The sequence below is a fragment of the Quercus suber genome, unplaced genomic scaffold, assembly GCF_002906115.3.
Source record: "Quercus suber isolate HL8 unplaced genomic scaffold, Cork oak 2.0 scaffold_37, whole genome shotgun sequence".
NCBI lineage: Eukaryota > Viridiplantae > Streptophyta > Magnoliopsida > Fagales > Fagaceae > Quercus > Quercus suber.
In genome coordinates this window covers 624,604-641,893 of record NW_027069502.1, presented here as the reverse complement: position 1 = coordinate 641,893, position 17,290 = coordinate 624,604, and the positions used below count along the sequence as shown (strand labels likewise).

Genomic DNA, 17,290 nt, shown 5'->3' with positions numbered 1-17,290 from the left:
AAAAATGGATTACCTACTTTTTTATCACAGTCAAAGCTAACCTTTTTTTGACAGAGGGAGGGGGGAATTTGTTCAAGTAACAAGAACCAGTCCAAAAGTTCAGATTTCAACTAAATCAAGCTTGGCCCATTTACGGCCCGTTAAAAACCATTAATAAAACTAAGCCTTTATCATCACCAGTCCAGATATCACCTGTCCAAATGCTTGTGCCAGTAGGACTATGTTTTTTCAGGTCTTCATAGTGCCGTACTACCAAAACTATTTTGTGCTATGATGACTTCAGGAATTTACAGATTCCTATTTTATGAATTTATAAGAGTCTATTTGTCCCATCAAAAAAAAATATATATAAGAGTCTATTTAAAATCTACTTATTTTACTAAAAGTACTGTAATTAAAAGTAAAAATTAGTTTAAATAGTATAATGAAACCAATTTTATTACCAAAAAAAAAAAAATTACAAACCAATATATCAACTTTTAAACACAACAAAATACAAACAAAATTTTGAGCAAAGCTACCAAGTTTGTAATGAAATTAACAATATCTTCAACATTTTCCATTTGTAAAATCACAAGCCAGACTAATCAATAGGAGCAAAGCTGATTTCCATTTATAAATGCCCATGACAATCCATGTCCAAGTCTTTGTAATGTATAAGGAAGAACTCAATACAAATACAAATAAATACAGATCTAACAACTGATATCAATTTAAAAGCTATACATTGACTTGAAAGTCTTCAAAGTCATTCAACTTCCACAATTTGGTGCTGTGCTAATAGATTTCTGAAACTCATCTTGAAAACCTTAACAAATTTCACCTTAATAAGGCCCTCAATTGATAGCCAAATTTCTTGTGCCATCTGGGCATGAAGATAATCTCAACCTGAAGCACATCTTTAAGAGCGACTCCATGAACTCTTTAAGTGCGACTCAACTTCCACAAGCCATGCACTCTTCACGGTTTGTTAATGAGCATACCATCTGTGCCATCATGGTACTATCATCATCATCCACAACCTTGGGCTTATCCTGCATTACCAAAGACAGATTTTATATCATTATCCAAAGAAAATAAGTGAAATGATAAGTTTATAGTAATCAACTGTCATCATTACCTTGAGCATGGAAGTATCAACAGTGAACTTGATGGCATCAGCTGCAGCTCGTGATCGTAGATAATACATGCCTGTTTTCAGACCCTTTTGTACACAGGATCAAGAACAAGGAAAAGAAAAGAAAACAGATTAGTACTGGTGTGTTAACCACTCTGATTGATATTAAGAGAAATGGAATTGACATTACAAAGAAGTATATATTTCAAGGATTAATTTAATTCAAAAATCCAAATGGCACAATAATCTGAAGGATGATTCAAATCCAACAAGGTATAATCTTTTCAAAAACCAACCATAAAACCGAATGCATCCTATAGCTAAAGATACCCCACCACATCTTGAAGACATTAATCACAAGTGAAGGACGTGATACATATAGTAAATTCTAAAAACGAGGGCTTGATTTGTTCATCTGATTCCAAAACTCTTATAAGCCAAAACTCAAGATACTTATGCAGAACTGAAGTTTATACCTTGGACCATGCATAGAAATGCAAGGAAGTAAGTTTCCCAAAGTTAGGTTGGTCCATATGTATATTAAGGCTTTGACTCTGATCTATGTAGCATCCACGATCAACAGCCATATCAACTAGCGTCTTTTGCTTGATCTCCCACACAGTTCTGATTGCAGCAAACAGTCTTAGCACAAGTCCAAAATAACAACAAAACCAAAGTAGGGGAAAAGACCAAGTAAATGCAATTTCATACTTGTAAATGTGTTTCAGTTCCTCAGGGATTTCTGGTATCTTCAGAACAGAGCCATCCTCATAAATTATCTTGTTCTTAATTGCAGGAGACCACAGACCCATCTCAGTTAAGTCATGAAGAAGGTGTTTGTTCACCACAACAAATTCACCACTGAAAGAAAGAGACAGATTAGAAGCAGCCTCGAAAATTTGTTAGTAAAAAGGCAGAAGTATAGTATAGGATCACAACACCAACCTTAGAACTCTACGACTGTAAATATTGGAAGTATATGGTTCAAAGCACTCATTGTTTCCAAGAATCTGGCTAGTGGAAGCAGTCGGCATAGGAGCTATAAGAAGTGAATTTCTAGTACCATTTTTGGATATCATCTCCCTAAGAGCATTCCAATCCCACCGATCTGAGGGTGTCACACCCCACATGTCTGGCTGAAGAATTCCCTGAACAATATAATAAACACCTAAGAAGCTATAGATAGCATTATGAATGTGCTGAGCAGGAACATAGGTATCATTTTCTTTGGACTAAGAGATGCCAAGAAATTGCTACCCCATGAAATGTTAAAACAAGAGATAGCATGCACCGAGCAGTGTTGAATGAGAATCATGAGATCATTATAATTATGTACATAACATTGGAGTACTTCTCTAAATGTTTTTATAACATGGGATTGATAAGTTCTCAGGATGGGGTGGTACAATTTTAGGTCACATTAGGTGTGTCACAACATGCATTACAATTTACAGCAGTCAATAAAGACCCATTTATAACAGAGATTATAATATTTTTTACCATGCAATAAGTTACTAAATTTAGCTCTCCCACGCCCTACCCAAAGTTACTTTCATAAGTCAATACCTTGCTCACAGGACACCCATTATACGTTTCATAGGGACCATCTTTTGCAGCTAACTCAGAAGAAGCTTTCAGAGCATGGTAGTATATAGTCTCAAATATGTCTTTGTTAAGCTGTTGAGCCTGCATTCCATAACCAAAATCAACTATTAAACCCAAGTTATTGAAGTTAGGATTAAGAGGGTACCAGAAGTTGAAAAGAGGAGCTACCTCAGGTGAATCAAACGTCATGCCAAGCAAGATAAAGGTATCAGCAAGACCCTGAACCCCAATACCAATAGGTCTATGTCGTAAATTTGACCTTCTTGCAGTTTCAACAGGGTAGTAGTTAACATCAATTATTTTGTTAAGGTTATAAGTGACAATTGCAGTAACCTGTACCAACAGAAGGAGAATTAAGTTCAAGTCAAATTCTTTAACAATTGATGTTCTACACAGGGCCAAGATAAAAAGAGACAATTATATGAAGACTAATATGTCAATGAACTCGGTATTAAGTGATAACAAGAACTCAAACCTCTGCTAGCTTGTCAAAGTCAAAGAACCGATTCTTAGAGCCTCTGCTACCAACAAGCTTAGATGGATGTGACTCCAATGGAACCCCCTAATAACAAACAAAATAATGAAATCCAAATCAATAACAAACGATCCAAAACCAACAAATGAGAAAATTGGTTAATATGTGTGCCAAATATGCCCCCACCTTCTCTCTGACAAACCGTGGAAGAGCAATTGATGCCAGATTGCATACAGCAGTTTCTGTTGGACTTGTATACTCAATTATCTCTGTGCACAAATTTGAAGATTTGATGGTACCAAGATTCTGCTGATTGCTCTTCCTGTTACAAGTATCCTGGAAGAACCACCAAGAAAAAGAATTGAGTAAATAATTCTCAAATGCATGGAATCAAGGAACATAACAAGAAGTCAGTTTTGCCTAAATGGATGACCTTGAAAAGCATATAAGGAGTTCCTGTTTCTATCTGAGATTTCAAGATTTCAAACCAGAGATTCTGAGCCTGTACAACCTTCTTTGCTTTTCCCTGTAAAGAACAATAGCTATGATCAGTAAATGATTAATGTTAAGTCACAAAACACAGCCAAAATAAAGCCAAGAGAACAAAATTGGATATACCTCTCTTTCATATTGGGTGTACAATTTCTCAAATTTGTCACCCCAACAATCTGCCAAACCTGGAGACTCATTAGGACAAAACAATGACCATTCTCCATTGCTTTGAACTCTTTCCATGAAGAGATCAGGAACCCAAAGAGCATAAAACAGATCACGGGCACGATTCTCCTCCTGCAAGAATAATATATAAACACTTACCCTTGAGTGGAACAAAATGACTATACACAAATTTGCCGCTAATAGAGAATCACTATCACTTCATGACTAGTTAGATATTTGAAACCAGTGAATCATACCTTTCCATGATTCTTCCTTAAATCTAGGAAATCAAATATGTCAGCATGCCATGGCTCCAAGTACACAGCAAAAGCACCTATAAGCAGGTTGCAAACTGTTTTAGAATAAGATGCCCTTCATACAACCATAAATGACAAAACATCATAACCATACCTTTCCTCTTGCCTCCCCCTTGATCAACATATCGTGCAGTATCATTGAATACCCGTAGCATTGGAACAATGCCATTAGATGTCCCATTTGTTCCACGAATATAACTGCCTGTAGCACGAATATTGTGAACTGAGACACCAATTCCTCCAGCAGATTTGCTAATGATAGCACACTCTTTTAAAGTCTCATATATGCCTTCAATGCTATCATCTTTCATGCACACAAGGAAGCAACTACTCAACTGCAAAATCACATCAACAAAATCACCAATTCACATTAGATAAAGTTTGAATAACCAAATTAACCCTTCATAAATTTAAAATACATGGTACATACTTGAGGCCTTGGTGTCCCTGCATTGAAAAGAGTGGGAGAAGCATGAGTGAACCACCGCTGAGACATCATATGGTATGTTTTGATAACTGAATCAATATCATCCTTGTGAATTCCAACAGAAACCCTCATTAACATGTGCTGAGGCCTTTCTACAACCTTCCCTTGGACCTTCAATAGGTAAGACCTCTCAAGGGTTTTGAAACCAAAGTAATCATAGTCAAAGTCTCTATCATAGATGATCTCACTGTCCAAACGAGCAGCATTCTGAAACAAATATAATGTTAAAGAAATTAACTCAATATAATTTTAGGAAACATATTCAACAATCATTATATTTGCAAAAACTTCAGGATGATATTTTTTTTTTTTCTTTAATAGTAGTCCCAAGCCCAAAAAATGAGGAATGTTACAGTAGATTCACAACCAACATAAAATGCAATCAATTTATTATAGATAAATAACAAAGAAGTGATTCAAAGCATCATTTTTTATAGGATAAAATGAGAGGAAAAAAAAAACATGTGACCAACTTTAGTTAGACCGTTAATGATCCCTTATAAATATAAAAATGTAACACAATATAAAAAGGCGACACAATAAATAAAATTGGATTTTACACTGGCAAGATGTTTAGAGCTCTATGAGTTGATTTTTTTTTTTTTCAAATGTTATTCAAGTCTTGTGCCCAGCACAAGTGTGTAATAGAAGCAAGACAAAGTGACTTCTTACCATCCCATATAATGACTATATTTTAGCCACATCAATATAAGAACAATCCATATGTATAATACACTTGTAATACTTCTATAACCAACATCCAAACGCTCAGTTATTACTCATTTACAGCTAAATAACAAGAAAATATATCAAACTGGAACACCCCCATCAACTATGGGGTATCACAGCTTAAAATAAACAGAGTTCATAACCACAACTTTAGGGAATGCCAGATCTGACACACAATCTAAAGTCATATAATGAAAGCAATCACATTATGCAAAGCATTATAAGTTATGGAAAACTCTTACATTACAAACCTAATTTAACAAACACGTTGAATCAAAGTCAATTACAATTGCTCGCTAAGAACAAGCAGGAACATTCACCTTCATGATTATTTCATAAACATCGTCGGCAATCAGAGGAGCCTTAAGTCCAGATCTCTCGTTAAAATGGTGGTACATGTCTTTGATTCTGCATTGACCAAATTCTCATATAAGAATTAAGTACCCTTTAACTAAAATCACCAACCAGACCTGTCAGCTTAATTTTTCATTAACCAAATTATGTCATTGAACTTCTATAACACTTACGTCTCAGAAAACAACTTTTTTGTGTTCTTGTGCAGGTTTGAAACAACAATTCTCGCAGCCAACTGCATCAAAAAAATTTACAAAACGATAACTGAGCAGATCAAAACAAACACATCCAAATTCCAAGCATCAATTTGGTCAAATGAACATAATTTGCAGCAATAGAAAAATTAAAGACAAAAACGGTGAGGTTTTCTACTAATATGAGAAATTAACCAAAACCCAGATCAGAAATGAACAGAAAATTATGAAATTCAAACCCAACCCATCATAAATTTTTACAATACAAACAAATCCCAGAGACTAAAAAATAAAATTATCGACAGATAGATAGGGAGCGAAACTCACAGAAGCATAATCAGGATGGTTAGCGGTCATGGCGGCGGCAGTTTCGGCAGCCAATTCATCAAGCTGGCTAGTGGTGACACCTTTATAGACCCCAGCGCAGACCTTCTGGGACACAAGCACTGGGTCACAGTGTTCCATACTAAGCCCATAGCTCAGCTTCTTCAACCGCGCAGTGATCTTGTCGAAATGCACGGTTTCCTGACGCCCATCTCGCTTCACGACATACATTTTCTCTCTCTCTCTTTCTCTCTGACTCTGTCTCTATCTGTGTTTGGGTGTCTGTGAGGACTTTCGTCGAACAGGTGTAGTGCACTGAAAGAAAAGAGAGAATGGGAGGCTTTATATAAAGGAGAAGGCGGGTTTGAAGATAAAAGATTAGGGTTTTGATTTTTGAGAGGATTTCCCTCTATTACGTGGGCTTTTGGGAATTTTCAAATTTTCGCGCCTAGTTTTGAGAGAGAGAGAGAGCGTTTAATTGCTTTGCTTTTTTGGGTGTGACAGAACAGGGTGTGTGTTTTTGTCTGTTTAATTGCTTTGGGGGGGTGGGGGTGTAGTGGCGGGTAAATGGGAGTGATGGTGTGTGGTCCACTTTTTTTTATTTTTACAATTGTTAAGGAGTGACATCGCTAACATGTTGGGATTACTTTTTTTTTTGGGATGAAAAACATGTTGGGATTACTGATTAGTCTAAGATTGCTTTGCTAATAAAATTTACTTTACTAATTAACATGATTTTTGTTTTTTCCATCATTCTCCGGTATTCATTAAAAGGGAAAACCTTGGGCTGCTTATAACATCGAAATTGCAATCAGAATCAGTCAAAGACCTCCCTACTCGTTATTCATACACGTTACTTACAATTCTTCCCAACAGCTATTGTTTTCACGAGAATTCAGGAATGCTTTCCAAGGGACTTGAATGGCATGTGTTAAAAGACAAGTTGTGACTCAGTGACTATTGGCAAGACTCAGATTTCACAATCACCCTATTTAAAATATGCGATAAAATCAATTAGGTGAAATTGTTATTGGCTGTTATTAGTAGATAATAATAAAAAATTAGTTATGAGATCAAATTAAAACTGGTATCAACTTACCATTTAAGATTTATTATTAAAAAAAATGTTGTGAAAGTGAAACGTAGCATTTCTCTAAAAATAATGAACTTTTTTGAAAGATTATTATATTCTCGTGTCATTTTATATGTTTTCTTTTATTTTAAGATGGACATAGTACATATTATTTTGATTCCTGAATAGGATCAGACCATTATATTGTTTTAAGCTCATTTAAGTAGCTAATGTATAAAAATATCTAATTTGATTCAGTCTTAATAGCAATGAGATGATCATCTTATGACAATTATTTTGTCAACGGATAATCTATCACGCTCATACTTACAACTTAAGTCAAATTGTGACCTAACTTGTCTGTAGTTATTAAAAAAAATCTCATTGTACAAATACATTTTTGGTTTTTTCCTTTTGGTTCGGTGATGAAATTTTTTAACTTTTAAGGCCGTTTAGCCATCAGCGATTGCTCCACTAACATTTTACGAAAATGTTGAAAACCGAAGCCCCAAATTCAAAGTCAGTGCCTGCAACTGTTAAAATCCAGCACCGAAAAACAAAGATTATTATTCAGAGCATTTTGCTCTGTCAAAGTCTTTTAGATGTGCAACTTTACGCAGATTTTAGCCGACCAAGTTTTCATAACACAAATTCGATTTGAAGACTTTAACCAATTATAGTCACACTTTGCCTGCAGTCCATCCTTACCAAATTCAGACTACAATATAATTCATTAAAAACAAGACTAATGTTATAGACAACATTTTCATAATATTTTTCACAGTTATAAAATTTTACCAACCAATAATAACATGCTATCAGGCCCTTTTACATATATGTAATTGTTAGTTTTTTTAAAACTTTCTTCCTTCTTCCCTTGTGTGTATGTGTTAAAATATTTAGTATTCTAAAAAAAGAATACTAATAATGACACGCTATTTCAACAATTTTGAAATTTTTTGCCACTAGAGTTAGTGGGTTACTGTAAAAACAAAGGGAAAAAATGGATTACCTACTTTTTTATCACAGTCAAAGCTAACCTTTTTTTGACAGAGGGAGGGGGGAATTTGTTCAAGTAACAAGAACCAGTCCAAAAGTTCAGATTTCAACTAAATCAAGCTTGGCCCATTTACGGCCCGTTAAAAACCATTAATAAAACTAAGCCTTTATCATCACCAGTCCAGATATCACCTGTCCAAATGCTTGTGCCAGTAGGACTATGTTTTTTCAGGTCTTCATAGTGCCGTACTACCAAAACTATTTTGTGCTATGATGACTTCAGGAATTTACAGATTCCTATTTTATGAATTTATAAGAGTCTATTTGTCCCATCAAAAAAATATATATATAAGAGTCTATTTAAAATCTACTTATTTTACTAAAAGTACTGTAATTAAAAGTAAAAATTAGTTTAAATAGTATAATGAAACCAATTTTATTACCAAAAAAAAAAAAATTACAAACCAATATATCAACTTTTAAACACAACAAAATACAAACAAAATTTTGAGCAAAGCTACCAAGTTTGTAATGAAATTAACAATATCTTCAACATTTTCCATTTGTAAAATCACAAGCCAGACTAATCAATAGGAGCAAAGCTGATTTCCATTTATAAATGCCCATGACAATCCATGTCCAAGTCTTTGTAATGTATAAGGAAGAACTCAATACAAATACAAATAAATACAGATCTAACAACTGATATCAATTTAAAAGCTATACATTGACTTGAAAGTCTTCAAAGTCATTCAACTTCCACAATTTGGTGCTGTGCTAATAGATTTCTGAAACTCATCTTGAAAACCTTAACAAATTTCACCTTAATAAGGCCCTCAATTGATAGCCAAATTTCTTGTGCCATCTGGGCATGAAGATAATCTCAACCTGAAGCACATCTTTAAGAGCGACTCCATGAACTCTTTAAGTGCGACTCAACTTCCACAAGCCATGCACTCTTCACGGTTTGTTAATGAGCATACCATCTGTGCCATCATGGTACTATCATCATCATCCACAACCTTGGGCTTATCCTGCATTACCAAAGACAGATTTTATATCATTATCCAAAGAAAATAAGTGAAATGATAAGTTTATAGTAATCAACTGTCATCATTACCTTGAGCATGGAAGTATCAACAGTGAACTTGATGGCATCAGCTGCAGCTCGTGATCGTAGATAATACATGCCTGTTTTCAGACCCTTTTGTACACAGGATCAAGAACAAGGAAAAGAAAAGAAAACAGATTAGTACTGGTGTGTTAACCACTCTGATTGATATTAAGAGAAATGGAATTGACATTACAAAGAAGTATATATTTCAAGGATTAATTTAATTCAAAAATCCAAATGGCACAATAACCTGAAGGATGATTCAAATCCAACAAGGTATAATCTTTTCAAAAACCAACCATAAAACCGAATGCATCCTATAGCTAAAGATACCCCACCACATCTTGAAGACATTAATCACAAGTGAAGGACGTGATACATATAGTAAATTCTAAAAACGAGGGCTTGATTTGTTCATCTGATTCCAAAACTCTTATAAGCCAAAACTCAAGATACTTATGCAGAACTGAAGTTTATACCTTGGACCATGCATAGAAATGCAAGGAAGTAAGTTTCCCAAAGTTAGGTTGGTCCATATGTATATTAAGGCTTTGACTCTGATCTATGTAGCATCCACGATCAACAGCCATATCAACTAGCGTCTTTTGCTTGATCTCCCACACAGTTCTGATTGCAGCAAACAGTCTTAGCACAAGTCCAAAATAACAACAAAACCAAAGTAGGGGAAAAGACCAAGTAAATGCAATTTCATACTTGTAAATGTGTTTCAGTTCCTCAGGGATTTCTGGTATCTTCAGAACAGAGCCATCCTCATAAATTATCTTGTTCTTAATTGCAGGAGACCACAGACCCATCTCAGTTAAGTCATGAAGAAGGTGTTTGTTCACCACAACAAATTCACCACTGAAAGAAAGAGACAGATTAGAAGCAGCCTCGAAAATTTGTTAGTAAAAAGGCAGAAGTATAGTATAGGATCACAACACCAACCTTAGAACTCTACGACTGTAAATATTGGAAGTATATGGTTCAAAGCACTCATTGTTTCCAAGAATCTGGCTAGTGGAAGCAGTCGGCATAGGAGCTATAAGAAGTGAATTTCTAGTACCATTTTTGGATATCATCTCCCTAAGAGCATTCCAATCCCACCGATCTGAGGGTGTCACACCCCACATGTCTGGCTGAAGAATTCCCTGAACAATATAATAAACACCTAAGAAGCTATAGATAGCATTATGAATGTGCTGAGCAGGAACATAGGTATCATTTTCTTTGGACTAAGAGATGCCAAGAAATTGCTACCCCATGAAATGTTAAAACAAGAGATAGCATGCACCGAGCAGTGTTGAATGAGAATCATGAGATCATTATAATTATGTACATAACATTGGAGTACTTCTCTAAATGTTTTTATAACATGGGATTGATAAGTTCTCAGGATGGGGTGGTACAATTTTAGGTCACATTAGGTGTGTCACAACATGCATTACAATTTACAGCAGTCAATAAAGACCCATTTATAACAGAGATTATAATATTTTTTACCATGCAATAAGTTACTAAATTTAGCTCTCCCACGCCCTACCCAAAGTTACTTTCATAAGTCAATACCTTGCTCACAGGACACCCATTATACGTTTCATAGGGACCATCTTTTGCAGCTAACTCAGAAGAAGCTTTCAGAGCATGGTAGTATATAGTCTCAAATATGTCTTTGTTAAGCTGTTGAGCCTGCATTCCATAACCAAAATCAACTATTAAACCCAAGTTATTGAAGTTAGGATTAAGAGGGTACCAGAAGTTGAAAAGAGGAGCTACCTCAGGTGAATCAAACGTCATGCCAAGCAAGATAAAGGTATCAGCAAGACCCTGAACCCCAATACCAATAGGTCTATGTCGTAAATTTGACCTTCTTGCAGTTTCAACAGGGTAGTAGTTAACATCAATTATTTTGTTAAGGTTATAAGTGACAATTGCAGTAACCTGTACCAACAGAAGGAGAATTAAGTTCAAGTCAAATTCTTTAACAATTGATGTTCTACACAGGGCCAAGATAAAAAGAGACAATTATATGAAGACTAATATGTCAATGAACTCGGTATTAAGTGATAACAAGAACTCAAACCTCTGCTAGCTTGTCAAAGTCAAAGAACCGATTCTTAGAGCCTCTGCTACCAACAAGCTTAGATGGATGTGACTCCAATGGAACCCCCTAATAACAAACAAAATAATGAAATCCAAATCAATAACAAACGATCCAAAACCAACAAATGAGAAAATTGGTTAATATGTGTGCCAAATATGCCCCCACCTTCTCTCTGACAAACCGTGGAAGAGCAATTGATGCCAGATTGCATACAGCAGTTTCTGTTGGACTTGTATACTCAATTATCTCTGTGCACAAATTTGAAGATTTGATGGTACCAAGATTCTGCTGATTGCTCTTCCTGTTACAAGTATCCTGGAAGAACCACCAAGAAAAAGAATTGAGTAAATAATTCTCAAATGCATGGAATCAAGGAACATAACAAGAAGTCAGTTTTGCCTAAATGGATGACCTTGAAAAGCATATAAGGAGTTCCTGTTTCTATCTGAGATTTCAAGATTTCAAACCAGAGATTCTGAGCCTGTACAACCTTCTTTGCTTTTCCCTGTAAAGAACAATAGCTATGATCGGTAAATGATTAATGTTAAGTCACAAAACACAGCCAAAATAAAGCCAAGAGAACAAAATTGGATATACCTCTCTTTCATATTGGGTGTACAATTTCTCAAATTTGTCACCCCAACAATCTGCCAAACCTGGAGACTCATTAGGACAAAACAATGACCATTCTCCATTGCTTTGAACTCTTTCCATGAAGAGATCAGGAACCCAAAGAGCATAAAACAGATCACGGGCACGATTCTCCTCCTGCAAGAATAATATATAAACACTTACCCTTGAGTGGAACAAAATGACTATACACAAATTTGCCGCTAATAGAGAATCACTATCACTTCATGACTAGTTAGATATTTGAAACCAGTGAATCATACCTTTCCATGATTCTTCCTTAAATCTAGGAAATCAAATATGTCAGCATGCCATGGCTCCAAGTACACAGCAAAAGCACCTATAAGCAGGTTGCAAACTGTTTTAGAATAAGATGCCCTTCATACAACCATAAATGACAAAACATCATAACCATACCTTTCCTCTTGCCTCCCCCTTGATCAACATATCGTGCAGTATCATTGAATACCCGTAGCATTGGAACAATGCCATTAGATGTCCCATTTGTTCCACGAATATAACTGCCTGTAGCACGAATATTGTGAACTGAGACACCAATTCCTCCAGCAGATTTGCTAATGATAGCACACTCTTTTAAAGTCTCATATATGCCTTCAATGCTATCATCTTTCATGCACACAAGGAAGCAACTACTCAACTGCAAAATCACATCAACAAAATCACCAATTCACATTAGATAAAGTTTGAATAACCAAATTAACCCTTCATAAATTTAAAATACATGGTACATACTTGAGGCCTTGGTGTCCCTGCATTGAAAAGAGTGGGAGAAGCATGAGTGAACCACCGCTGAGACATCATATGGTATGTTTTGATAACTGAATCAATATCATCCTTGTGAATTCCAACAGAAACCCTCATTAACATGTGCTGAGGCCTTTCTACAACCTTCCCTTGGACCTTCAATAGGTAAGACCTCTCAAGGGTTTTGAAACCAAAGTAATCATAGTCAAAGTCTCTATCATAGATGATCTCACTGTCCAAACGAGCAGCATTCTGAAACAAATATAATGTTAAAGAAATTAACTCAATATAATTTTAGGAAACATATTCAACAATCATTATATTTGCAAAAACTTCAGGATGATATTTTTTTTTTTTCTTTAATAGTAGTCCCAAGCCCAAAAAATGAGGAATGTTACAGTAGATTCACAACCAACATAAAATGCAATCAATTTATTATAGATAAATAACAAAGAAGTGATTCAAAGCATCATTTTTTATAGGATAAAATGAGAGGAAAAAAAAAACATGTGACCAACTTTAGTTAGACCGTTAATGATCCCTTATAAATATAAAAATGTAACACAATATAAAAAGGCGACACAATAAATAAAATTGGATTTTACACTGGCAAGATGTTTAGAGCTCTATGAGTTGATTTTTTTTTTTTTCAAATGTTATTCAAGTCTTGTGCCCAGCACAAGTGTGTAATAGAAGCAAGACAAAGTGACTTCTTACCATCCCATATAATGACTATATTTTAGCCACATCAATATAAGAACAATCCATATGTATAATACACTTGTAATACTTCTATAACCAACATCCAAACGCTCAGTTATTACTCATTTACAGCTAAATAACAAGAAAATATATCAAACTGGAACACCCCCATCAACTATGGGGTATCACAGCTTAAAATAAACAGAGTTCATAACCACAACTTTAGGGAATGCCAGATCTGACACACAATCTAAAGTCATATAATGAAAGCAATCACATTATGCAAAGCATTATAAGTTATGGAAAACTCTTACATTACAAACCTAATTTAACAAACACGTTGAATCAAAGTCAATTACAATTGCTCGCTAAGAACAAGCAGGAACATTCACCTTCATGATTATTTCATAAACATCGTCGGCAATCAGAGGAGCCTTAAGTCCAGATCTCTCGTTAAAATGGTGGTACATGTCTTTGATTCTGCATTGACCAAATTCTCATATAAGAATTAAGTACCCTTTAACTAAAATCACCAACCAGACCTGTCAGCTTAATTTTTCATTAACCAAATTATGTCATTGAACTTCTATAACACTTACGTCTCAGAAAACAACTTTTTTGTGTTCTTGTGCAGGTTTGAAACAACAATTCTCGCAGCCAACTGCATCAAAAAAATTTACAAAACGATAACTGAGCAGATCAAAACAAACACATCCAAATTCCAAGCATCAATTTGGTCAAATGAACATAATTTGCAGCAATAGAAAAATTAAAGACAAAAACGGTGAGGTTTTCTACTAATATGAGAAATTAACCAAAACCCAGATCAGAAATGAACAGAAAATTGTGAAATTCAAACCCAACCCATCATAAATTTTTACAATACAAACAAATCCCAGAGACTAAAAAATAAAATTATCGACAGATAGATAGGGAGCGAAACTCACAGAAGCATAATCAGGATGGTTAGCGGTCATGGCGGCGGCAGTTTCGGCAGCCAATTCATCAAGCTGGCTAGTGGTGACACCTTTATAGACCCCAGCGCAGACCTTCTGGGACACAAGCACTGGGTCACAGTGTTCCATACTAAGCCCATAGCTCAGCTTCTTCAACCGCGCAGTGATCTTGTCGAAATGCACGGTTTCCTGACGCCCATCTCGCTTCACGACATACATTTTCTCTCTCTCTCTTTCTCTCTGACTCTGTCTCTATCTGTGTTTGGGTGTCTGTGAGGACTTTCGTCGAACAGGTGTAGTGCACTGAAAGAAAAGAGAGAATGGGAGGCTTTATATAAAGGAGAAGGCGGGTTTGAAGATAAAAGATTAGGGTTTTGATTTTTGAGAGGATTTCCCTCTATTACGTGGGCTTTTGGGAATTTTCAAATTTTCGCGCCTAGTTTTGAGAGAGAGAGAGAGCGTTTAATTGCTTTGCTTTTTTGGGTGTGACAGAACAGGGTGTGTGTTTTTGTCTGTTTAATTGCTTTGGGGGGGTGGGGGTGTAGTGGCGGGTAAATGGGAGTGATGGTGTGTGGTCCACTTTTTTTTTTTTTTTTTTTTAAGGAAAAGTTATTTTTTATTTTTTTTTTCCTCAACAAAGTAGGCTATTTTAATTTTTTCCAAAAAAACAGTTAGGCTATTTAAATTTTAAACATTTTCGAGTAAATAATTAATTTATTGGCCTCGGTCCATTAAAATAAACCCTTTGATTATTTTGTTTTAATTATTTTGAATATGGGGTATTTTTTTTTTTATCTTTGACTTTATATATTTTTAAATTCTTTTAAAAAAAAAGTTTGTCCAACTTATTTTTAAGTAAAAAAAAAAAATTATAGTTGAATAAAAGATATGGAGTACAATCCTTGCTTACACATAAAACCGATTAATGTCTTAATCTGATGATAAAAAACATAGTCAACCAAAGTGAATGTCATAAATTAAAATTCTATTAAAAAAACCTCCATTTGATGAATATTTTATTATTAAAACCTAATACATATTAAATAATGTATTAATAATAGATTCATAAAAAAAAATTTATATTACTCTAAATAAAATTTATTACCTAACTAATTTGTGTTTTGTGAATAAAAATAGTGAAAATTATTAGACGATAACATTTCTTAAAAGAGGATTGATGCAAAAATGTAAAAGCCAATGTTTTTTTTTAGTAAACAGTAATACTTATTAGAACATACATAAAAATAGTAAAAATAGTATTTTAAACTGGGTTTATAAATCAATGTTAGATAAACAATATTGAATTGAAGAGTGTGCTACAAACCTTCTTTATTTTTAATTTTAAAATCATGTATTGTATTTCTCAAATTCTATTCATCACACGATTCATAGAATGATTGAGCTATCTTGTAATAAAGAGTAGAATGATATGACCAAATAATGAATTATCACTACATTATTAAAATTTATTTTTGGGTTCGGTTAATCGATATTTTTAGAGCATTTGTTAATGTATTATTTTATAAAAATTCGGATACTACTTTTATGAAAAATATAAAAAATAATTTTAAAAAAATGAATTTTTTTATTTTCCCATAAAAAATCTAAGAATATTTTCATTTAGTAAGCTAACTTTTCCCTTTATTTTATTTATAAAAAAATAGTAATTTTGTAATGCAACAATCACAGCGTGACAACAAATTAAAATTAGTAGATTTATTTATTCACATAAAAAAAATAAAAATAAAAAAAGTAGATTTATTTATTGGAATGCAAAATGGCGCGTAGGGTTGGTGGGGTTGGATGTGGGCCGTTGGATGATGATTGTGACGCGGGTTTTGTGGTGAAGAGGGTTGATGTAAACCGTTGGATGAGTGAGTCTGATCTTAGCTTCTTGGGGACGGAACTGGGGGCAGGTGGGGTTTAGGAACATTATTAATTACATTCACATTGGGATTAGGAAGATAGATTTATGCAAACTAATAATTTTGAATTTAAAAAGGTTTGAATTTAAATTCTACCGTAAAGTTTGAGAGGGATTGGTAAACAAATGTTGAAAACACAGGCTATAATATATAATAATAATAAATAATATAGTTATAAACTTGCTATCTATATTTTTTATGTCCTTGCTCAATACACTTCTCAAAAAATTATATTATATAAATGTGTTCCTTCTTCACTACACTTTTCTAAACTAAAAGTTCCTTGCTCAACACACTTCTCTTAAAAATAAAATAAAAAATTCCTTATTCAACACACAATTTTTGTTTTTTTTTGTTTTTGTTATGACATATGTGATTCAATATTAGGAATATATGTCACTATTTTGTGTAGTTAGCTAATCTTTTGACAAAACGCATTTCACTTGTAATTTGGCAGATCTAGGATGTGTTTAATATTTCAAGAAACAAGGTTTCAAATTCAAGTGTTAAAGCCATGCAAGTTTGTCCAAGAATCAAGGAATGAAAGTATAGGATTTTAAAACTCAGCAGCTAGCATCTATCGAGGTTTAAAAGCTGCTAAAATCCATGGCTCGATAGTTAGTTCGATAGATAGGGTATTTATCGAGGTTTATGAAGTTCAGTTTTTCAAGCTAATTTTCATCCAATCCATAAGTGTATGTTTAGGCTTTCTTTTCTCTCAATCCTAAACATATATAAGGATTATTTTAAGGGCTGAAACAGGT

General features: G+C 34.2%; 2 protein-coding genes across 4 annotated transcripts; both read right to left on the bottom strand.

Annotated features, from left to right (window-relative positions):
- Positions 1–591: 591 nt before the first annotated feature.
- Positions 592–6,795, bottom strand: LOC112027508 (ribonucleoside-diphosphate reductase large subunit). 2 transcript variants are annotated; one of them, XM_024060170.2, is made up of 17 exons: positions 6,263–6,793; positions 5,915–5,976; positions 5,708–5,795; positions 4,602–4,865; positions 4,266–4,506; positions 4,112–4,188; positions 3,816–3,986; positions 3,631–3,723; positions 3,384–3,533; positions 3,198–3,284; positions 2,891–3,055; positions 2,684–2,803; positions 2,063–2,265; positions 1,829–1,978; positions 1,594–1,741; positions 1,121–1,204; positions 592–1,034 (listed from the first exon to the last, which is right to left on the bottom strand). In XM_024060170.2, the coding sequence occupies exons 1-17, from the start codon at positions 6,488–6,490 to the stop codon at positions 936–938; spliced, it is 2,430 nt and encodes an 809-aa protein (XP_023915938.1). In that variant the 5' UTR covers positions 6,491–6,793; the 3' UTR covers positions 592–935. The 2 variants fall into 2 exon arrangements, with proteins under 2 accessions (XP_023915938.1, XP_065626966.1); XM_065770894.1 differs by having other exon boundaries at positions 1,594–1,978; positions 6,263–6,795.
- A 2,126-nt stretch (positions 6,796–8,921) lies between these two features.
- On the bottom strand, positions 8,922–15,126 carry LOC136066507 (ribonucleoside-diphosphate reductase large subunit). Of its 2 annotated transcripts, XM_065770893.1 has the most exons (17): positions 14,593–15,124; positions 14,245–14,306; positions 14,038–14,125; positions 12,932–13,195; positions 12,596–12,836; positions 12,442–12,518; positions 12,146–12,316; positions 11,961–12,053; positions 11,714–11,863; positions 11,528–11,614; positions 11,221–11,385; positions 11,014–11,133; positions 10,393–10,595; positions 10,159–10,308; positions 9,924–10,071; positions 9,451–9,534; positions 8,922–9,364 (listed from the first exon to the last, which is right to left on the bottom strand). In XM_065770893.1, the coding sequence occupies exons 1-17, from the start codon at positions 14,818–14,820 to the stop codon at positions 9,266–9,268; spliced, it is 2,430 nt and encodes an 809-aa protein (XP_065626965.1). In that variant the 5' UTR covers positions 14,821–15,124; the 3' UTR covers positions 8,922–9,265. The 2 variants fall into 2 exon arrangements, with proteins under 2 accessions (XP_065626965.1, XP_065626964.1); XM_065770892.1 differs by having other exon boundaries at positions 9,924–10,308; positions 14,593–15,126.
- Between the last annotated feature and the right edge of the window lie 2,164 nt (positions 15,127–17,290).

Coding starts and splice junctions, on each gene's coding strand:
- LOC112027508 (XM_065770894.1), bottom strand. CDS start 6,490: ATGTATGTCGTGAAGCGAGATGGGCGTCAGGAAACCGTGCATTTCGAC. Junction 1,979..2,062: donor TACAGTCGTAGAGTTCTAAG/GTTGGTGTTGTG, acceptor TCTTTCTTTCAG/TGGTGAATTTGTTGTGGTGA. Junction 1,035..1,120: donor TTGATACTTCCATGCTCAAG/GTAATGATGACA, acceptor TTGGTAATGCAG/GATAAGCCCAAGGTTGTGGA.
- LOC136066507 (XM_065770892.1), bottom strand. CDS start 14,820: ATGTATGTCGTGAAGCGAGATGGGCGTCAGGAAACCGTGCATTTCGAC. Junction 14,126..14,244: donor AAAAAGTTGTTTTCTGAGAC/GTAAGTGTTATA, acceptor TGGTCAATGCAG/AATCAAAGACATGTACCACC. Junction 9,365..9,450: donor TTGATACTTCCATGCTCAAG/GTAATGATGACA, acceptor TTGGTAATGCAG/GATAAGCCCAAGGTTGTGGA.